The sequence below is a fragment of the Pantherophis guttatus genome, chromosome 1 (genome assembly GCF_059756535.1).
Source record: "Pantherophis guttatus breed Tessera chromosome 1, ASM5975653v1, whole genome shotgun sequence".
Classification (NCBI taxonomy): domain Eukaryota; kingdom Metazoa; phylum Chordata; class Lepidosauria; order Squamata; family Colubridae; genus Pantherophis; species Pantherophis guttatus.
In genome coordinates this window covers 4,940,356-4,959,482 of record NC_142063.1, presented here as the reverse complement: position 1 = coordinate 4,959,482, position 19,127 = coordinate 4,940,356, and the positions used below count along the sequence as shown (strand labels likewise).

General features: G+C 46.8%; 1 protein-coding gene across 1 annotated transcript in view; it reads right to left on the bottom strand.

Annotated features, from left to right (window-relative positions):
* LOC117659349 (vomeronasal type-2 receptor 26-like) overlaps positions 1 to 19,127 on the bottom strand; it is a 74,524-nt gene that overhangs the window by 44,039 nt on the left and 11,358 nt on the right. Inside the window, exons 3-4 of the mRNA XM_087892303.1 lie at positions 12,979 to 13,068; positions 7,871 to 8,085 (exon numbers count right to left, since the gene is read on the bottom strand). Of these exons, the coding sequence (XP_087748429.1) occupies positions 7,871 to 8,085; positions 12,979 to 13,068 (305 nt within the window). The remainder of the gene's footprint in view (positions 1 to 7,870; positions 8,086 to 12,978; positions 13,069 to 19,127) is intronic.

Below are 19,127 nucleotides of genomic sequence, written 5' to 3'. Positions count from 1 at the left end.
TTGTACAGCCAAAAATAAAAACATAAAAATATAAAATTTAAAACAATTTAAAAGTATATTAAACAAATTTGGCCCATATTAATTAAAAAAACACCTTTTTTAAAAAATGAATTAAAAACAATTAAAAGAGCTACGCCAGCCTGGCTTGCTGGAATAGGAAAGTTTTGAGGGCACGGCGGAAGGTGCGCAGATCCAGGATCCTTCGTATCTCCGGGGGCAGTTCGTTCCAAAGGACAGGTGCCCCCACAGAGAAGTCTCTCCCCCTGGGGGCCTCCAGTCTACATTGTTTGACCAACAATGTCGTACTGGCCGGTGGGAGGCTACCGGTGGCAGAAGGCGGTCTCATAGATACTCAGGTCCTAAGCCATGGAGCGCTCTAAAGATGGTAAGCAATACCTTGACAATCAAGGTGAAATTGTGTATTTGAATTATATGAAACTGAGCATGTGAACACAAGGTGGAGTTTGGCCTCTTTCATAGGTTGTTTGGATAGTATAAGTATTGATGGGTCATGGTGGCCCGTGACAATCAGTTGTACCCTAGTAAGTCTGGGCAATCATACCAATACTGGGATGGAATAAGTGGTTTATAAATGCCAACATGGCGGGTGATGAAATTAGATACGAATTCTTCCCATAGAACTTAAAAGTTGGCAGGAGAATTTCTCAAGGTATTAGGTTAAATTAAACTGTATGTGAAGATAATCCAACAATGAGTTGGAATCAGGAAAGTTTCCCTGCTGTGTTTATCTTGGGAAGTACATCTTCAGAATAGTGAACTGGTGTGGGAAAGACACCATCACCAAATGGCAAACATCTGGATTGGCTGAGGTAATATTTCAAAGTCAAGTATCACCCTTACCCTGAGGGTATTCAATTATACAACCATTGATTGACCAAGCAATGAGGTCAAGATTTTGCCCTAGTACCCGAAGCTTATTGAATGGGGAGGAACAGTCTCCATTCTAATCCTAGTAGAATCAAGCAGCTGTGGATGATTGGTCCTTCCAGCACTGGGGACATTGGATCTTTGATCTTGCATGACTTGCTTAGGACTGCTGTGCACTCTGGGTGTCTTCCTGGACTCTCAGCTCCTCCTCCAAAAGCAGATGTTAGTTAGGGTACATTCTTTTTGTAAAGCTTTGATTTATTCAAAAGGATGATATTGAGCTGTGGAAAGTCTGAATGCCCCAAAATCAACAAAGAAAATGGAGGCCTGAAGAAAGGCTGGAAGCAGAAAGTCTCTATTATTGGGATCAGACCAGGAAAGGAACTGGATCAAGCATAAATTCATCCGTGAGAGAGATGTTGTTCCTGCACCTCTTAAGGAGGTGTTGGCTAGCCCCCTCCTCAAGTAACTGACTCTATCATACTGGACAATGTCAACCCTGAAGCTGACCTGGCTGAAGCCATCTTGGAGGTTCAGTCAGAGGTGGGCTGCACATATGTTAACAACCGGTTCGCTAGAAATGTCCGCCTATCTCGCTTGTGCGCGGCTTCAAACTCCCTGCAAATCTTCTCAGGCAGCCGCAGTGAGTACAGCAGGCGAGGCGTGGAACTCAGCTGGGCTGTGTGGGTGGGGCCAGTGAGCCAGAGTGTTAGCAATATTGGACAGAATAGCGCTAGGGCCGGTGGGTGGGCCCAGCCGGTGGTCAGGACTACCAGTTCCCCTGAACTGGTCTGACCAGGCAACAGCCCACCTCTGGGTTCAGTGCTGCCACACTGGAGCAAAGGACTTTTACTTTTAATTCGGTGAAAACCAAAAGGCCCCTCAGAGTTAGATTTTATGTGCCCATATGATCTTTCCAATAAAGCTATTCTTATTTTGGATTCCACCTGTCTCGGTGTTTTTGCTTGCAATGGATCTATTATTTGGAATCCCCACAGCCAATTTTCATCCAGTATGCAATATGCCTTCTTTTTTTTTAATTTATTAATCAATTTGTTGTATTCCACTGAGTGTCCCTGTTATCTGGGAGCATCGTCAATATTATAAATAAGAATTTCAAAAAGTGTCATTTGGTCCTTGGAACATTTATGAATGGTAGTGCTGGGAACACTTGTCAGATTTACACTTCTACGCACACCTTCCCCCCTCTCTACATCCCTCCCCCAATTTAAGGAAGGAGGTGCTTTTTCTTTTGAGTGGCAGTTCTGACATCCCACCATCAAACTGCCCCAAAGGATCTTATACCTACTTGCAGACAGCCATTGTTTGAATAAATGTACACACCACCAACTTATAAAAAATAGCTATTCTTTTGGGAGATTCCCTTTAACTCCCTCCAACCATGACTTTATCAATCCCTTGCTAACATATTCATTTTTTCATCAAGTTCATTCCTCACAACCAAGAACCCTCTATGTTTCTAAATTCATTTCCATGCCTTTTAAGCAGGGATGAAATCCAGCAGGTTCTGACAGCTTCTGGAGAACCGATAGCAGAAATTTTGAGCAGTTTGGAGAACCGGCAAATACCATCTCTGGCTGGTCCCAGAATGGGGTGGGAATGGAGATTTTGCAATATCCTTCCCCCAGGAGTGGGGAGAGAATGGAGATTTTGCGGTATCCTCCACCTGCCACGTCCACCAAGCCACACCCAAAGAACCGGTAATAAAAAAATTTGGATTTCATCACTGTTTTTAAGTCCTCCAATTTCCCCATCTTGATTGTATGCTGTAACACACACACACACATACACACACACACTTCCTAAAGACTGAATTGTTCCAGACAATCACTGGAACAAAGTGAAAAGTGTTCTTGTTAACAGTTCATATTAATTTCTCTGTCAAACACAGCTATCTTGGTTTTTGATATATAATTTTTCAAATGCATACTCATAGCAAGGATGTATATTTATCTATGGAACGATTTTTGGAAATGATTTGAGTCCTTAGATATCATCTGCATATAGTAGTACAAGACATTTGTCTTCTCAAATAACCACTTTTTAAAGTATTTCCTGACCTCTTATCTCTAATTTCTTTAAAGAAATCAGAGAGTATCATAAAACAAGGTCTTCCTCCCTACTCAGTAATCAATTGTTTAATTATTTGTTCAAGAAAGAACAAGCCATGATGTATTCATCTATCTATCTATCTATCTATCTATCTATCTAACTATCTATCTATCTATCTATCTATCTATCTATCTATCTATCTGTCAGCGTTTCAGCACTGACATAGAAAGGGAGATAAGCCCTGGACTTTTGCCTGCTAAATCCCTTTGAAGCTCGGTCTCCGTGGAAATGAAGGGGGGGGAACATTCCTGTGAAATGACGAGACAAGAAGTCAGGAGAGTGACTTGGAAGATAGCCAATGAGAAGCAGAGAATTTGGGATCAGAAAGGGAGGGATTGGGGGGCAAAAGGTCAGTCTTGTCCGCACGAGTCATGATCCAGTTGCTGTGCTCAAATAAAGAGAAGATTTCCTTAGAGATTGGCAGTTTGGAAATTCATTTATTTTGAGATAGCATCGAAGTCTGACACTATCTATCTATCTATCCATCCATCCATCCATCCATCCATCCATCCATCCATCCTTCCTTCCTTCCTTCCTTCCTTCCTTCCATCTTCATAAGAGTCAGAAAGAATAAATAAGGTATGAAAAGCTGGGGCCAGAAAATAATCACATGATCTTATTTTATTTTATTTATTTTATTAATTTAATTTGTATACCGCCCTTCTCCCAGAAGGGACTCAGGGCGGTGAACAGCCAAAATTAAAAAAACATACAAATGCAAAAGTTAAGATAATTAAAAGAATTAAATCATTGGCTACCCAAATTTAAAACCCCAAATCCATAAAATTTAAAATCCCAATTAAAAAACCATTTAGGCTAGGCCGGCTTGATGAAATAAAAACGTCTTCAGGGCTTTACGGAAGGTCCGGAGGTCCGGGATCAATCGTATTCCAGGAGGCAGCTCATTCCACAGGGTGGGTGCCCCCACAGAGAAGGCTCGCCCCCTGGGGGCCGCCAGCTGACATTGCCTGACCGACGGCACCCCGAGGAGGCCCTCTCTGTGAGAGCGTATTGGCCGGTGGGAGGTTATCGGTATCAGCAGGCGGTCTCGCAAATACCCTAGCCCTAAGCCATGGAGCGCTTTAAAGATGAGAACCAACACCTTAAAGCACACCCGGAAGACCACCGGGAGCCAATGCAGCTCGCGCAGGAGAGGTGTTATGTGGGAGCGCCACGTCGCTCCCATAATCACCCGCGCGGCCGCATTCTGCACCAGCTGGAGCCTCCGGGTGCTCCTCAGGGGGAGCCCCATGTAGAGAGCATTACAGTAGTCCAGGCGTGACGTAACCAAGGCATGAGTGACCGTGCACAAGGAGTCCCAATCCAGAAAGGGGCGCAACTGGCGTATCAGGTGAACCTGATAAAAAGCCCCCCTGGCCACGGCCATCATATGCTCTTCTAAAGACAGCCGTGTGTCCAGGAGGACGCCCAAGTTGCGAGCCCCCTCTGTGGGGGTCAGTGACTCGCCCCCAATAGCCAGCGATGGCACCAGCTGGCTATACCGGGACGCCGGCATCCACAGCCACTCGGTCTTGGAAGGGTTGAGCCGAAGCCTGTTCCTCCCCATCCAGACCCGCACGGCCTCCAGACACTGGGACATCACTTCGAGGGCATCATTGGGGTGGTCTGGGGTGGAAATGTACAGCTGAGTGTCATCAGCGTACAGATGGCATCGCACCCCAAAACCATGGATGATCTCACCCAGCGGCTTCACATAAATGTTGAACAGGAGCGGCGAGAGGACCGACCCTTGCAGCACCCCACAAGCAAGGCGCCTCGAGGTCGACCTCTGCCCCCCTGCCAACACAGACTGCGACCGGTCAGAGAGATAGGAGGAGAACCACCGCAACACGGTGCCTCCCACCCCCAGTCCCTCCAGCCGGCGCAGCATGATACCATGGTCGATGGTATCAAAAGCCGCTGAGAGGTCTAACAGGACCAGAACAGAGGAACAACCCCTGTCCCGAGCCCTCCAGAGATCATCCACCAATGCGACCAATGCCGTCTCCGTGCTGTACCCAGGCCTGAAGCCGGACTGGCATGGATCTAGATAGACGGTTTCATCCAGGAACTGTGGGAGCTGTCGCGCAACCACACTCTCCACAACCTTCGCAACAAAGCGAAGGTTGGAGACCGGATGATAGTTTGCCAAAACGGCCTGGTCCAGAGAAGGCTTCTTGAGGAGGGGCCTCACCACCGCCTCTTTCAAGGCGGGAGGCAAGAAACCCTCTCTCAGAGAAGCATTTATGATCCTCTGGAGCCAGCCTCGTGTTACCTCCCGGGTGGCCAGTACCAGCCAGGAGGGGCACGGGTCCAATAAACATGTGGTTGCGTTTAACCTCCCCAGGATCCTGTCCATGTCCTCAGGAGTCACAGGGTCGAACTCATCCCAGGTAACATTCTCAAGACCAGCCTCAGTCACCCCGCCGGGATCTACCCAGTCAGAGTCTAAGCCTTCCCAAATCTGAGCGATTTTATCGTGCAGATACTGTACAAAATCCTCAGCCTGCCCTTGCAAGGGGTCTTCCCGCGCTTCCTGATATAGGAGGGAGTGGGTCACCCTAAACAAGGTGGCTGGGCGGTTATCTGCCGATGCAATAAGAGCGGAAAAGTGGTTACGCTTTGCCGCTTTTATCGCCACTAGATAGGTCTTAATATGAGACCTAACTAGTGTTCGGTCGGATTTGGAGCGACTCGCCCTCCAACCACTCTCTAGGCATCTTTTCTGGCGCTTCATCTCCCTCAGCTCCTCGGAAAACCAAGGGGCCGGACAGGTTCGGCGTCAGGTCAGAGGCCGCAAAAGCACGACTCGGTCCAGAGCACCGGCGGCTGTCCTATCCCAGGCAGCCACCAGATCTTCAGCCGAGTCGTGTGCCAGAGTTTCAGGAACTGGCCCAAGCTCCCTCTGGAACCTATCAGGATCCATCAGGCGCCTGGGGCGGAACCACCTGGTCGGTTCCGTCTCCCTGCAGTGGGGTGCAGCGGTCGAAAGGTCCAGTCTCAGGAGAGAATGGTCCGACCATGACAGGGGTTCAATAACTATATCCCCTATATCCAGACCACTCCGCCACTGACCAGAGATAAAAACCAAGTCCAGAGTGTGTCCTCCCACGTGAGTGGGGCCATGAATTAATTGTGTCAGGTCCATGGCTGTCATGGAAGCCATAAACTCCCGAGCCATCCCAGACGCCCCACTGGTAGATGGCAGGTTGAAATCCCCCATGACCAAAAGTCTGGGGGTATCAACCGCCACCCCGGCAATAACGTTGAGAAGCTCGGGCAGGGCCGCTGTCACGTGGCAGGGAGCCAGGTACGCGATCAGCAGGCCCACCTGCATCCCATGGCCCCACTTCACCAGGAGAGACTCACATCCAGCTATCTGAGGTACAGTGGCCTCCCTCGGATCAAGACCTTCCTTTATAATGACCGCCACCCCCCCACCCCTGCCCTGGGCCCTTGGCTGATGGAATGCGCGGAAACCTGGTGGACACATCTCTACGAGGGGGACCCCCCCTCTTGGCCCAACCAGGTCTCTGTAATACCTGCCAGGTCCGCACCCCCCTCCTGTATTAGCTCACAAATGAGGGGGGCCTTATTAACCACGGACCTGGCATTGCACAACATCAGTCTAAGGCCTGGGCTCTGAGACTCTGGACAGCCGGGGAGACGAGAAGAGTCATGGGGGCCGAGGCATGCCATCGCTTGGAGATAGCGGGTGCGTGCCCCACCACCTGATGTGGCCCCCTACTCCCGCCATATCTGCCCCTCCCAACCACGGTCCTGATAGAACTGCCCTCCACCCTATCCACACTGAGCTCCTCCACACCCCGCTCCCCGCCTTCCGTTCCATGCCCCTGTAACGGGCCTGACCTATGCCCCTCCCTCCCCACCCCCCGCCCTAAGCCCCTTAAAAGATTACAAAAAGACAATTTTAAAAAACCCCACAACCCCCTCTTTGCGGCATGCCACCTCTCGGGGTTCCAAAGCCCGTCATCGAGGTAGGCCCTCGATAGAGTGGAGGGCCAAGCCTGCGAGAGGGGGGAGTCTCGCAGACCAAGAAGCTCCACTGCGGAATACATCTTGACCACAGAGGATGGGAGCAACCATATCCTAGGGGTCCATATAGAAGGTCCAGGGGAGAGACATGGAATGGAAGTCTCAAAAACATTTTCAACAGGACCGGTCCACTGTCCCCTCACAACAGAGGACGAAGTCAAGTTCCAGGTCGACCACAGTCCAAGGGGGGGAAGGGGGAAGACCCAACCACCCTCTCACGGAGGTCCGATCAACCATTCGACCCCCTCTTGTGGTGAGATGGCAGCGATGAACCAATGCAGACAGCACAGCATCCGGGGCTCAGGTCCAAAAACCGCCCTCTCATGGCGGTTGGTCTGATGGTCAGGTCCCCTCTGCTGGCAGATGCAAGAATTCAATATCATCCCAGTTCAGCCCCCAGGGGCCCCGACATCAGAGCCACCCTCTCACGGTGGTTTAACTGAGCCCAGCCCTCTCAGCTGATGGGATGGAGCCATGTACCGGCCCCCATTCAGATTTAAATAGTCCTCCCCACAGTTAGGGAAAGTTCAGATGAAAATAAACTTGGCGTCAGGTGAGTCAGTGAGCTAGCCAACAATCCAAGGTGGGCATAGTCTTGGTAGAGAAGCATTGGGGGGAAACAGGGACAGTTATCTCTAGCCTCCCCCAACCCCCACATAACAATGGAGGCCTCCCAAGATCTGAAAGCGTCTCATGCCAGGTCCTTGCTCAACCCAAAAGGCAGATGATCTCCCGGCCTCGTTGCCCCCCCCCATCCCCAACTTCCAGGGGGGGTGTCTCCTCCCTGCCAGACCCTCTGGGCTGCCATCACAGCTGCCGTCGTCCTGCCATCGCCGCCGTCGCTGCCGTAACGCCCAAAAGGGTCTGGCAGTGTCCCAAAGATCTCCTGGGAAATCCGGCAACTCCCATAGCACTCCGGGCAACCCCTCAGCCTGGGAAATCGCCGTACCGCAGCGCCCCAGGCAAAAAACGCCGCCAAGCCGATTCCGACGCCCACGTGGACTCCAGCTGGAGGAAAATGTAGCTTTCTCACTTAAGTTAATAGAAATTAAAACAGTATGGTTCATATAAACTCCATACCTTTTAAAAAAACTAATGGCCAATTGAATGAAAAAATTAGCAGGAAAAGGCAAACCCTTGCTAATCTATTGGAAAAAAAGTCTTAAAAACACTAATAGTGAACACAACGCATTTTTACAGCCAATCAGATTAAAAAAAAGAGAACAGGTATGTTGGAAAGTAATAACAACATATTTACCTTATTATCATTTATTTCCAAGTTGATCATGGGGCCTCCCTGGGAAGAACTGGCATTAATGAAAAATAAAAGGATGGGTGTTTGTTGCTGATTATTAGAAAGTTTGTGATTAGCACATCACTTGATTTCCAATCATTTAAGGAAAAAGCACCTCTCTCATCATTTATATTAAAAATCAAAAACTAAAATGTCAAAATTAAACATACATCCCCATATACATCAGAGATTTTTATGTCTCATTATATTCTCTCTACAATTGAGATTTGGTTTAAATAGGATAATGTAGCATTTGGGGAAAAAGATGCAAGCCAAGAGACCAGCCCCAGAAGCCAAGATGGAAAAGATCTCCACGGCCACCATGGACTTCCCTTTGGTGCTCAGGTAGGTGGGGAGGAAACTGATCCAAACACTGCAAAAGACCAGCATGCTGAAAGTAATGAACTTGGCTTCATTAAAGCTGTCAGGCAATTTCCTAGCCAAAAAGGCCACCGTGAAACTGATGAGGGCCAGAACACCCATGTAGGAGAGGACAGCATAAAACATTAAAGCTGAGCCTTCATTACATTCCAAGATGGCCTCTCCTACTAAAGAGTGGAAGTCAAAGTTGGGAAATGGAGGAGAGGTTGCCAGCCAGGTGGTACAAAGAACTACTTGGACCAGGGGACAGGCTAAGACAATGGAGTTGGTCAGAGGTTTTCCTAAGAATTTCCTTGTCTTGTTCCCTGGCTTGGTAGCCATGAAGGCCAGAACCACCATGACAGTTTTTCCCAACACAGAGGACACTGCAAGGGAAAAGAGAATGGCAAAGGCAGTTTGTCGGAAGAGACAGGTGATCTTCCCTGGTCGACCAATGAAGAGGAAGGAGCAGAGGAAGCAGAAGAGGAGGGAGACCAGGAGGACGTAGGTGAGATCTCGGTTGTTGGCCTTGACAATTGGTGTGTTGTGATATTTACGGAAAATCACCAGAACTGCCAATGTGATCACAGAGAGAGAAACAGCGAGAGAAACTAAAATGTATCCCAGGCTGTCTTGATAGGAAAGGAAATGGATCTTCTTGGCAATGCAGTGATCCTTCTCCTTGATTGGATGTTGGTTTTCTGGGCAGGGGTCACAGTGAGCTGCATCTGAAATCAAAAGTCAGTGTGAATTTCTTGGTGATCAAACAAGGGCAAATTATCTGTCCATACTGACAATGCTGGGAATAGCCAGAAAAAGGGATTGGTGTCTGGTTTTCCTGATGGGATGTTAAAGTAGGAGTAGAAAGCCAAGTAGGGAACCATGAATTGTGCTCCAAAATCAACTGAAGCTGACCTGATCAAAGCCACCTTGAGAGCTTCAATGTTGTCACGCTGGAGCTGAAGGATAGGGAGGGGGGATTTTAGATAGCTGGGATTTTGATAGCCAAAACAAAATATTTTCTCTTGGGATCCAAGGACATTCTCACACCTGGTCAGAGGAAGATGCAGTGATGTCGACAGGCAACCAGACAGCACCTTGATTGGACCATGTGACTGATTGTTTTGAGAAAGTGACAACCTTTAATTAGGTGTAAACCGTGGGAACCTTCAGAGTCAGTTTTCACCAGATCTGTTCCAATATGATATATCCGATAAAGCTTTTCTTTGAGGAATCTACCTGCCTTGAAGTTTTGTTTGATATGTGTGTATTACTTGGATCCCTGACACCAACCTGTATTAAATTGATATTAAGTTAAGATTCATGAATTGAGAGGGTCTGCTGAAAAGAAATATGAATATATTGAAGCATATAAATCCTACCAAGCTGATGCCAAAATTAACACTTTTCCATTGAATGGTTTCCTTGATCCTGGAAGATTAATCAACATTTGAATGTGCTACCTGTCTGATTAGAAATGGTTCCTTCTGGACAAGGGTCACATTGGTAGCAGCAAACTGGCTCGCCCTCTGGAACACTTCTCCTCTCTCCTGCCAGGCACCTCTTCATGCCACACCTGGCAAAGGGCACCTTCTAAAAAAGAGAAGAGAGATATTGCAGGTGGCTCAGCAAAGATTATTCTTCATTTATTCATTTGTACATTGCTCTTTCCATCTTTAGAATGTCTTCAAAAGAAATGGTTTACCAGTAACCAGGATAAACTCCAGAGGGAATCAGGCCAATGCAATCCTGACCCATTAATGGATGCTGGAGATTGGAACTGGGACCTCAAAATGTAAAGGAAGGCTTGTGACATGGAGCTACAGCTTTTCTAAAAGAAAGAATTATGAGTCAAATCTCAAATGTGTTCAACTCAAAAGCATGTTTTTTCATCAAATCCCTGAATTTAATGGGTTTCCCAGTGAAAGGGTGTTATGCATCTCCTGGAATGAATGAATCCTTTTCTGAATTTACAACTTTTCCTTCCAGCTCACCTTTGTGACCCAGACGATTTCATCAGAGTTAGTGGTGAAATCTTGTCCTTGGGAAGCTGTGGAATCTATTTGCCCAACTTTCATGGGGACAAAAGATTGATTGGGGAGGAAAAGCCAGTTGATAAGATCATAATGAGGAGAAACCAATCCACTTTCTGAGAAGGAGACTTCTTCCCTAGCACTGTTGTTGAACTTGCTGTTCCTCAAATAGGGGAGAATCTGGGGAAAAAAAGACATCTGGACTAATTGGCTGAACTCCACACAGAGTACATCCTGGTTTCTATCATAATCAGCCTAGGAGATGGGTCTATATCTGAGAAGCTAAATGAGTTCCCTTGATGGAGATCTAAGTAATCAGATGTAACATCAAATATTCAACTTCAATGACAATACATTTTCTTTATCATTGCACATTAGTATCATGGCTTCTTCAATTCCAGTCTTACAAGAGTGATAGCTATATACAAACATTTTTATGCCATATTCCAAATTACATTGTGTAGTTTTGCCCTGTGATATTTGGCAAGCTACCTTTTCAGTTTTATTTGGGCCCATAGTTTTGTAAATGACAAATGCAAGCTAGACTTTCTCTAGAAATAGAGAAAGTGTAGCTTGCAAAGAAGTAGATTTGACCAAGTGGGGGCCATGTAGAAGGTTTGTCCTGCCCTGGTTTATCACTTCACTGTCTAGAGAGGAAAAATTAAGCCTTTGATGTTGAAAAGTCTGATGAATTTAAGATCAGGAACCCATTAGGACCAAGTTAACTTCTTCCCCATATGCTGAAGTTGGCAGAGACTTAACGCAACAAAGAAGGAGTACAAGAAATGGCATACTAAAAAAAATGGAGTGGACTCAGAAATAATTCTAAGCCATAATAATCAACATTAATATGAACTGAGTGTCTTTTTACAGATGGGATTCAGGCTACCTACTGAGAGAAAAAAGAGGAGGATCTACCATGCTGACTAGGACTTCAACTGACCTGTTGAAGCATCTCTTCCACAAATGCACTCAGATTAGGACCATGTTGGGTTCTTGTCAAGTATTTGCAAGCCATTGGCACATATATCATACAGACACTAGTGGAGGCAGAAAGTGCCCCCACCCCTATGTGGAGAGGAGGGGCTTACATTGAGTATAAAACCCCCTCTAACCTTTCCACCAAGCTCTCTTTTACGTTTGTTCTCCATGAGACATGATCTGTGTGCCCCCTATCCTAATGGATATTAAGACAGCCTTTTGTACATAGTTAATATGTTTTGTTATATGAATAAATACATTTATCACATTTATTCATGCATCTGCCTTTGGACTCTTCTATGCTCCTGGGTGTTTCTACGATCCCAATTTCCACAGAATGGTAGCAGAGGAATGGTAGCAGAACTCCACTCCAGGAGCTGTTGAAAAGGCGAGATGCCCTCCAAAATAACCTGTGAGAGAAGCTCCCCTGTTGTGACCAGAGGCCTTCAACGGAGGAGAACTTCACAGCAGCCCCAGTCTGAATCAACCATGGAAAACATTGAAGGGGGTTTCCATCCAGCTACACCCTGGCAGCCAGAGGCCACCCAGATGCAGCAAGAGATCCCAGAGGCTGAGCCAGGCAATGTTGGAGAAGGCTTCTTCAGCACTGACGAAGAAGGGGCAGAAGGACCAGATGAAAGCCTGGACAGGCAAGTGGCTGAGATGTCAGAAGAGGAGTGCCGAGCAGCGCTCGCCTCCCTCCTGAAGACAAGGGCAGCAGCCAGAAAGAGGCCTGAGGAGGCAGCACCAGAGATGCCTGCCATCCCGGTAAGGACTCCCCTGCCTGATCTCTCCAAGATGGCGCCTGCCGCCAGAGAGACTGCCCCCCACCCAGTTTCCCGCCAAACAAAATGGCCGCCAGGCCACTTCCGGAGGCAACTTCCTCCAAGATGGCTGCTCCCCTGGGCACTTTGCCAGCACCACGAGCCAGGCCATCCCCAGCTCCACAGCCCAGGCCTACAACGCCAGCCAGTCAGTTCAGCATTCCAGCGGCCCAGAGGACCACTCCGAACCCACAAGCCCCTTGCCAGGCCCCGCCTGCCACGGCAAACATCAAAGAGGCCATAGAGGCCCTGGTCGCTGCCCTGGAACTTATGGGGCAACCACCCACCGGCCGCCCCGAGGCCCCAGACCCAGCTGCCCACTTAAGGAGGGCCCCAAATCCAACCTCCCACCCCCGGAGGAACCCAGATGGACCTGCAGCCTCCCACCCCCCACTGCAGAGGCACTCACCATTCCCTGAATGCTCCAGGGAGGCCCAGGCTGAGGCCTCCGCACCTTTCCGGTCTTGCTGGGATGATCCGGAGCTGCAATCCTGCTCCTCTGATGGAGAAGAGGAGATCCAGAGACATTTCCAGGCCTATCCAGCCCATGGACCTCATCTGATGGGCCTCCAGTCTCCAGAAAGATCTCCAGGCCTTCTTCCCACTCCTCCAAGTCTTCCCCGCCACATCGCTGATGTCCGGGCCTATACTGAAGCTCCAGCCAGACCTGACTTCAGAGCTCAGAGAGGGAGATCGGAGCTCCAACAAGGAAAGGCTTTGGAGCATGCTCCATTTCCTGCACGTGCCCAGTTGCTTCAAACTACAGAAGGACTACAAAAAGGAGCCAGACCTAAGCAATCGATCCCAGGCTTAGGGATCCCAATGCCATTCACAACAGGCTCTTTTCAGCCATTTGAACAACTCCCCATGCAGTTTAATGGCAATAATTTTGTAACTTTGCCAAATAATTTTGAAAAATTACATTTAAGTGGTCAGAATTTTAAAAAATGGTGTAAAGAGATTCAGATAATTCTCTTAAGAGAAAATACTCTGGACATGATCAAAAGACCACCCTCTTCACCTTGGAGCCCTGAAATTGAGTTCCTGCATAAAAGAGCTTACACAACCCTGTTAAGTTCTATAGACACAGCTCTTTATGCCAGTCTTTCAGATGGCCTCACAGCTCAGGAAGTTTGGACTGCCCTATATAATTTGTTCCATAGTGACAATATGGCTGCAACCAGCAGATTGTCAAGAATTTTCCACAACTATAAACTCAGACCTGGTGTCAAAATGGGGGAACATTTGGCAATGCTTAAAGCCATGAGGGATGAGCTTATACAGAGGGGGGAGCCTGTTTCTGAATCCACTTTAATTAGTGTGATGTTGAACTCCCTAGACAAATCCTGGAGTCCCTTTATTATTTCTCTAGAAGGGGTTTCTAGGGAACAAAGAAATATAGAATACTTTTCTGGCCGCTTTATTGAGGAAGAGTTAAGGTGCAGAGATGAGGAACAACAAGAAATGAAGGAGGCATATCACAGGCCTAGGCCTCAGAGGAGGCGCCAGGACACAAGTGAAAGGATTAATACCCTTCCCACCTGCTTTGACTGTGGCATACAAGGTCACTTTAAAAGGGAGTGCCCTCGCTCTAGGGCCAACACGGCTGGACTTAAGCACAGTAAAAATAAAAGAGGCCGTGGAAGAGGGGGAGGTGGTCATAAAGGATACCAATACTGTAGTGTCACTAGTGACAACCACACCTCCCAGATAAAGGATGCTGAGGGGCTGTGGCTTCTTGATTCAGGTGCATCAACGTATATAGCCAACACGAAGCAATGATTTCAGGTTTTACATCCACTCAAGTCCTCAGTAAAAGTTGCCACTGGGGACAAGGCAGAGGTAACTGGGGAAGGTGTGATCAATGTGCCTGGTATAGGAGATGTCACAGGGGCACTGTATGTTCCCTCAATCAAGAACAACCTTTTAAGCATCTTAAAATTGACTGAGGATAAAAATGTAAAACTGGTTTTTGAGAAGGGTGGAGGTTATGTTTTCGAAAATGGGGGTGTTGTTGGCGATATTGTAAAAATCAACAATTTGCCTTATTTTTCCCCAAAAGCACAGGTCAAAAGGCACAAGAAACCTAACAAGAGGGCTCAGGGAGCTAACGCCCAGATAGAGCAGAAAGCTTCTGTGCCAGCCCCCAGGTTGTCCAAATTCAAGGACCCTGGACCTAAAACCAATGAAGCTTTTAAACCAGCTCCTAGGACATCCAAAGCCATTAAGACTGAGCCCATTAAGGTCACAACTCCTCAGCCAATCCTGAGGAACTCTAAGGTGACCATTAATCCAGTGCCTACTCTCATTACTGAACAGACCAAGGCTTGTAATGGTAAGATACATAAGGTTGACAAAGTATGCATGGGTAAACCTTTATATTTGGATTGTGCTCATATATTACACCGCAGGCTCGGCCATGCCAGCTTCCCGGTTATTAAGAAAATGCAAGATTTTTCTGATGGGCTTAAGATAAAGAATTGTAATACCTATTTGGAATGTGCCATCTGTAAGGCAGCAAAATCTAAAACTGCTGCTATACCTAAGGTCTCTTCCCGTCGTGCAAGGTACCCTTATCAGCTGGTACACATGGATTTGGTTGGTCCTTTTAGACCCTCCCTTGGTAGGGGGCGTTATTTTTTAACAGTAGTAGATGATTACTCTCGTTATGGCCATGTATTTATTTTAAAGGACAAAACTGAAGTCTTTACCAACTTCAAATATCTTTACAACCAGATCCAAACGCAACACAAGGTGTGCATCGCCCAGGTGCAGAGTGATAGGGGGACTGAGTTTACATCCAAGATTTTTGAAAAGTGGATGAAGGAGAGAGGTATCCTCCATTTTAAATCATCCCCTCAAACTCCATCCGAGAATGGCATTGTAGAAAGGAGAAATGGCGTGCTGCAGAATGTCATGAACTGCCTACTTGCAGATGCTGACATGAGCCAAGTTTTTTGGGCAAAAGCGGTCAAAATGGCTAATTATCTAGTCAACAGGACGTGGAGTAGTGCCATTAACCAAACCCCATACTTCCTGGTCCATGGAAGGAAACCTAGCCTCTCACACCTGAGAATTTTTGGTTCCTATGCCTGGGTCCATATCCCCAAGCACCTCAGAAGAAAGGGGGGCAAGGCATCAAGGAGGCTCAGATTTATAGGTTATGCAACCGGCAGCAAGGCCTCTAGGTTTGTAGACAAAAATAACCTTGTCATTGTCTCTAGATCAGCTTCCTTTGAGGAGGGGTCAAATTGGTCAAAAATTCATTCCAATGAACCCGGTTATTCCCCTATTAGAAGCGACACTGAACAAGCAGCACCACCTGAAGAGGATGAACCAACAAACTCCAAACAACTGACCAGCGAAGATCCGGATGGTGATGAATCCCTACCTGACTCTGACGATTCACACAAGGAATCCCTGGGTGACTTCACACCTCCTGCCTCACCTAAACGACCATATCTTCGCAGTGCCTGGGACAGAGGCCCGCCCCATTTTGATTGGAAAGATACCTCCGGCAGCTCCAATTCTGACACCGATGCTCCAGATGACAATGATGATGGTGAGTGGCAATTTCCCAGACGGTCAAAACGCTCCAATAAAGGGGTGCCACCCAAAAGGTTGGACATTGGCTGTGTTGCCTTGGTCAACAGCGTTACCATGGCCCCTAAAACGTACTCAGATGTCCTTCAGCTTCCCGAGGAAGAACAGCGCAGGTGGAGGGTGGCAATGGAGCAGGAAATGGACAGTCTCAAAAAATTGAAAGTTTTCATCCCCATGGAAGTCCCCAAAAAGAGGAAAGCAATTGGCACCCGTTGGGTCTACAAGGTCAAGCCAATGCCCAACAACAAACTCCTCTATAAGGCCCGGCTGGTAGCACAAGGCTATGCACAGCGCTACTTGCAGGACTTTGATGAAACATACTCCCCCACCGTGAGAGCGGAAAGTGTGAGGGCTGCTTTGGTCACCGCAGCAGCACATGGGGAACACATTTTTCAATTTGATGTGCAAACTGCTTATTTACACGCACATCTAAAACAAGAAATTTACGTCAGAGGTGCCCCTGGATTTCAACGGCAGGAAGGCCACACCTGGCTTCTGAAGAAAAGTTTGTACGGCCTCAAACAATCAGGCAGACTGTGGTACAAATGCCTGACTAAAACTCTCAAATCACTGGGTTTCCATCCATCTCCAGCTGATAAATGTACCTTCACAAGGGATACCAAAGGGGGGCTGGAGAAAGTCCTAGTGTATGTCGATGACCTTTTATATATAGGGCCTGACAAGGGGGGAAGTATTATATTTGCCAGGACCCTACAAAAAAAAGTTCACTCTAAAGTCTTTAGGATATGTGGATAAGTACCTAGGCGTACAAATCATCACTACACCAAAAGGTTTTGCTCTCTCCCAAAAGGAAAAGATACAGGAACTCTTGGTGAAATGTAAAATGGAAGATAGCAAGCCAACGGCTATCCCAATGCAGACCGACTATTATGGATTGGCACACAAGGATAGCCCAGAGTTCCAGAATAATACTCTATTTAGGTCAGTGATCGGCTCATTACTATATATAAGTAACTGGAGCCATCCAGATATTGCCCTGGCCGTAAACCTGCTATCTAGACAAGTGGAACATCCTACCCAGTTCCACTGGTTGGCCATTAAAAAGCTACTAAGGTATCTCAAGACCACAGCAGATTATGTGCTTCGCTTGGAACCTGAGAATAGAGACAAGGCCCAATTAAAATGCTTCGCGGATGCGGACTGGGCCAGAGATACCAACACACGTAGGAGTACTTCGGGCTTCTTGGTACTATTAAATGAGGCACCCATCCATTGGCATGTGGGGCAACAGAAATTTGTTTCGTGCTCCACCGCTGAGGCCGAATATGCATGCTTATCAGAGGCAGGGAACGATCTGATATGGTTTGATGCCTTAATTTCTAGCATCTGGACACCACCGACTTTGCCCATCCAAATTATAGAAGACAACACCGGGGCCATAGGCATTGCCAAAGCCTATGCGGTGGGAAAAAGGTCCAGACATATTGATATCCACTATCAAAATGTTAGGCAACTAGTAGAGATGGGGTTTATATCTTTATCACATTGTCAGACCAAATATCAAACAGCTGATATTTTCACAAAACCTCTACCAGCAGATAGGCACAAAGATCTGTGTAAAAAGTTATGTCTCACAGGGTAAAATCTGTTGTGCATTGCATTTGTATGTTTGCATGCCATTGGCTCGCAAGGAGGGGAACTGTCAAGTATTTGCAAGCCATTGGCACATATATCACACAGACGCTAGTGGAGGCAGAAAGTGCCCCCACCCCTATGTGGAGAGGAGGGGCTTACATTGAGTATTAAACCCCGTCTAACCTTTCCACCAAGCTCTCTTTTACGTTTGTTCTCCATGAGACATGATCTTTGATAGGGGTAGTCACACACGCTGTGTGCCCCCTATCCTAATGGATATTAAGACAGCCTTTGTATATAGTTAATATGTTTTGTTATATGAATAAATACATTTATCACATTTATTCATGCATCTGCCTTTGGACTCTTCTATGCTCCTGGGTGTTTCTACGATCCCAATTTCCACAGTTCTTCTGCATATGCTGAGCTTGACAGAAGCTTAACCCAACAAACAAAGCAGTAGAAGAAATGGCACACTCTCAGGCAACCATTGATGTCCTTCCAGGAAGTTCTAGGAAGCTCTTTGATCTTATGAACAATCGGCTTCTTTTAATGCTCTTTTTCCGCCATCATTCCCTTTTCAACAAAAAACTCTTACCGGTACTTAATTCAAATGACGTGTTTCCATAATTGCTATCTTAATCTCTTCTTAGGTACATTTTACATACAGATATTTAATCAGTAAATCAAGAAATGCAAAGAGGTAATTTTCTACCTAGACAAATAAAAAGTCACTGGGATTACCTGCCATGATTGAATATTTGAGATCCTCTTTCCAAGCCTCATCATGGTTGGTTGTGCTCCAGATCCATGCATTGCATGTAATGCATGTGCCACAGCATAAATGGCATTGTAGATGTTGTAACTTTCACCTTCCATGCTTGTTTCAAAAACGTAAGAAGGTAAACTTTGTAAATTCTCTCTTCCAGTACATTTTTTCTCCCCCTTTGGAAAGATCCTGCCTGGATTGTCCATCATGCAGCCAAACAACCTTTCCCAACATAATAGGAGAAAGATATCTCCCTGTGGGTTCAAGGGGTCTAAAGACAGGAGGAAATGACTGAATTCTGAGAAATCCCCAGTGTGGGGCCTAAAATGCAAAGCCCCATGGAAGGGCTTAACTAATTTTGATACGTCTTGATTCCCCAGCACACTAAGTTTCCAATGGGAAGTTAAGATCCAAACTTTCCGAAATGATGTCTTTCTCAAATGTTCATAGATACCCATTACCACCTGTACATTTGTAATACTATTGGAGTCTCCAAATAGAACAATCACTTCAGCTTTAGACCAAGTCTCTGAAATATGCAGTATTTTCAATTTTGGAGTATAAAGAAAATTTGATTTCAACTTTTCAGT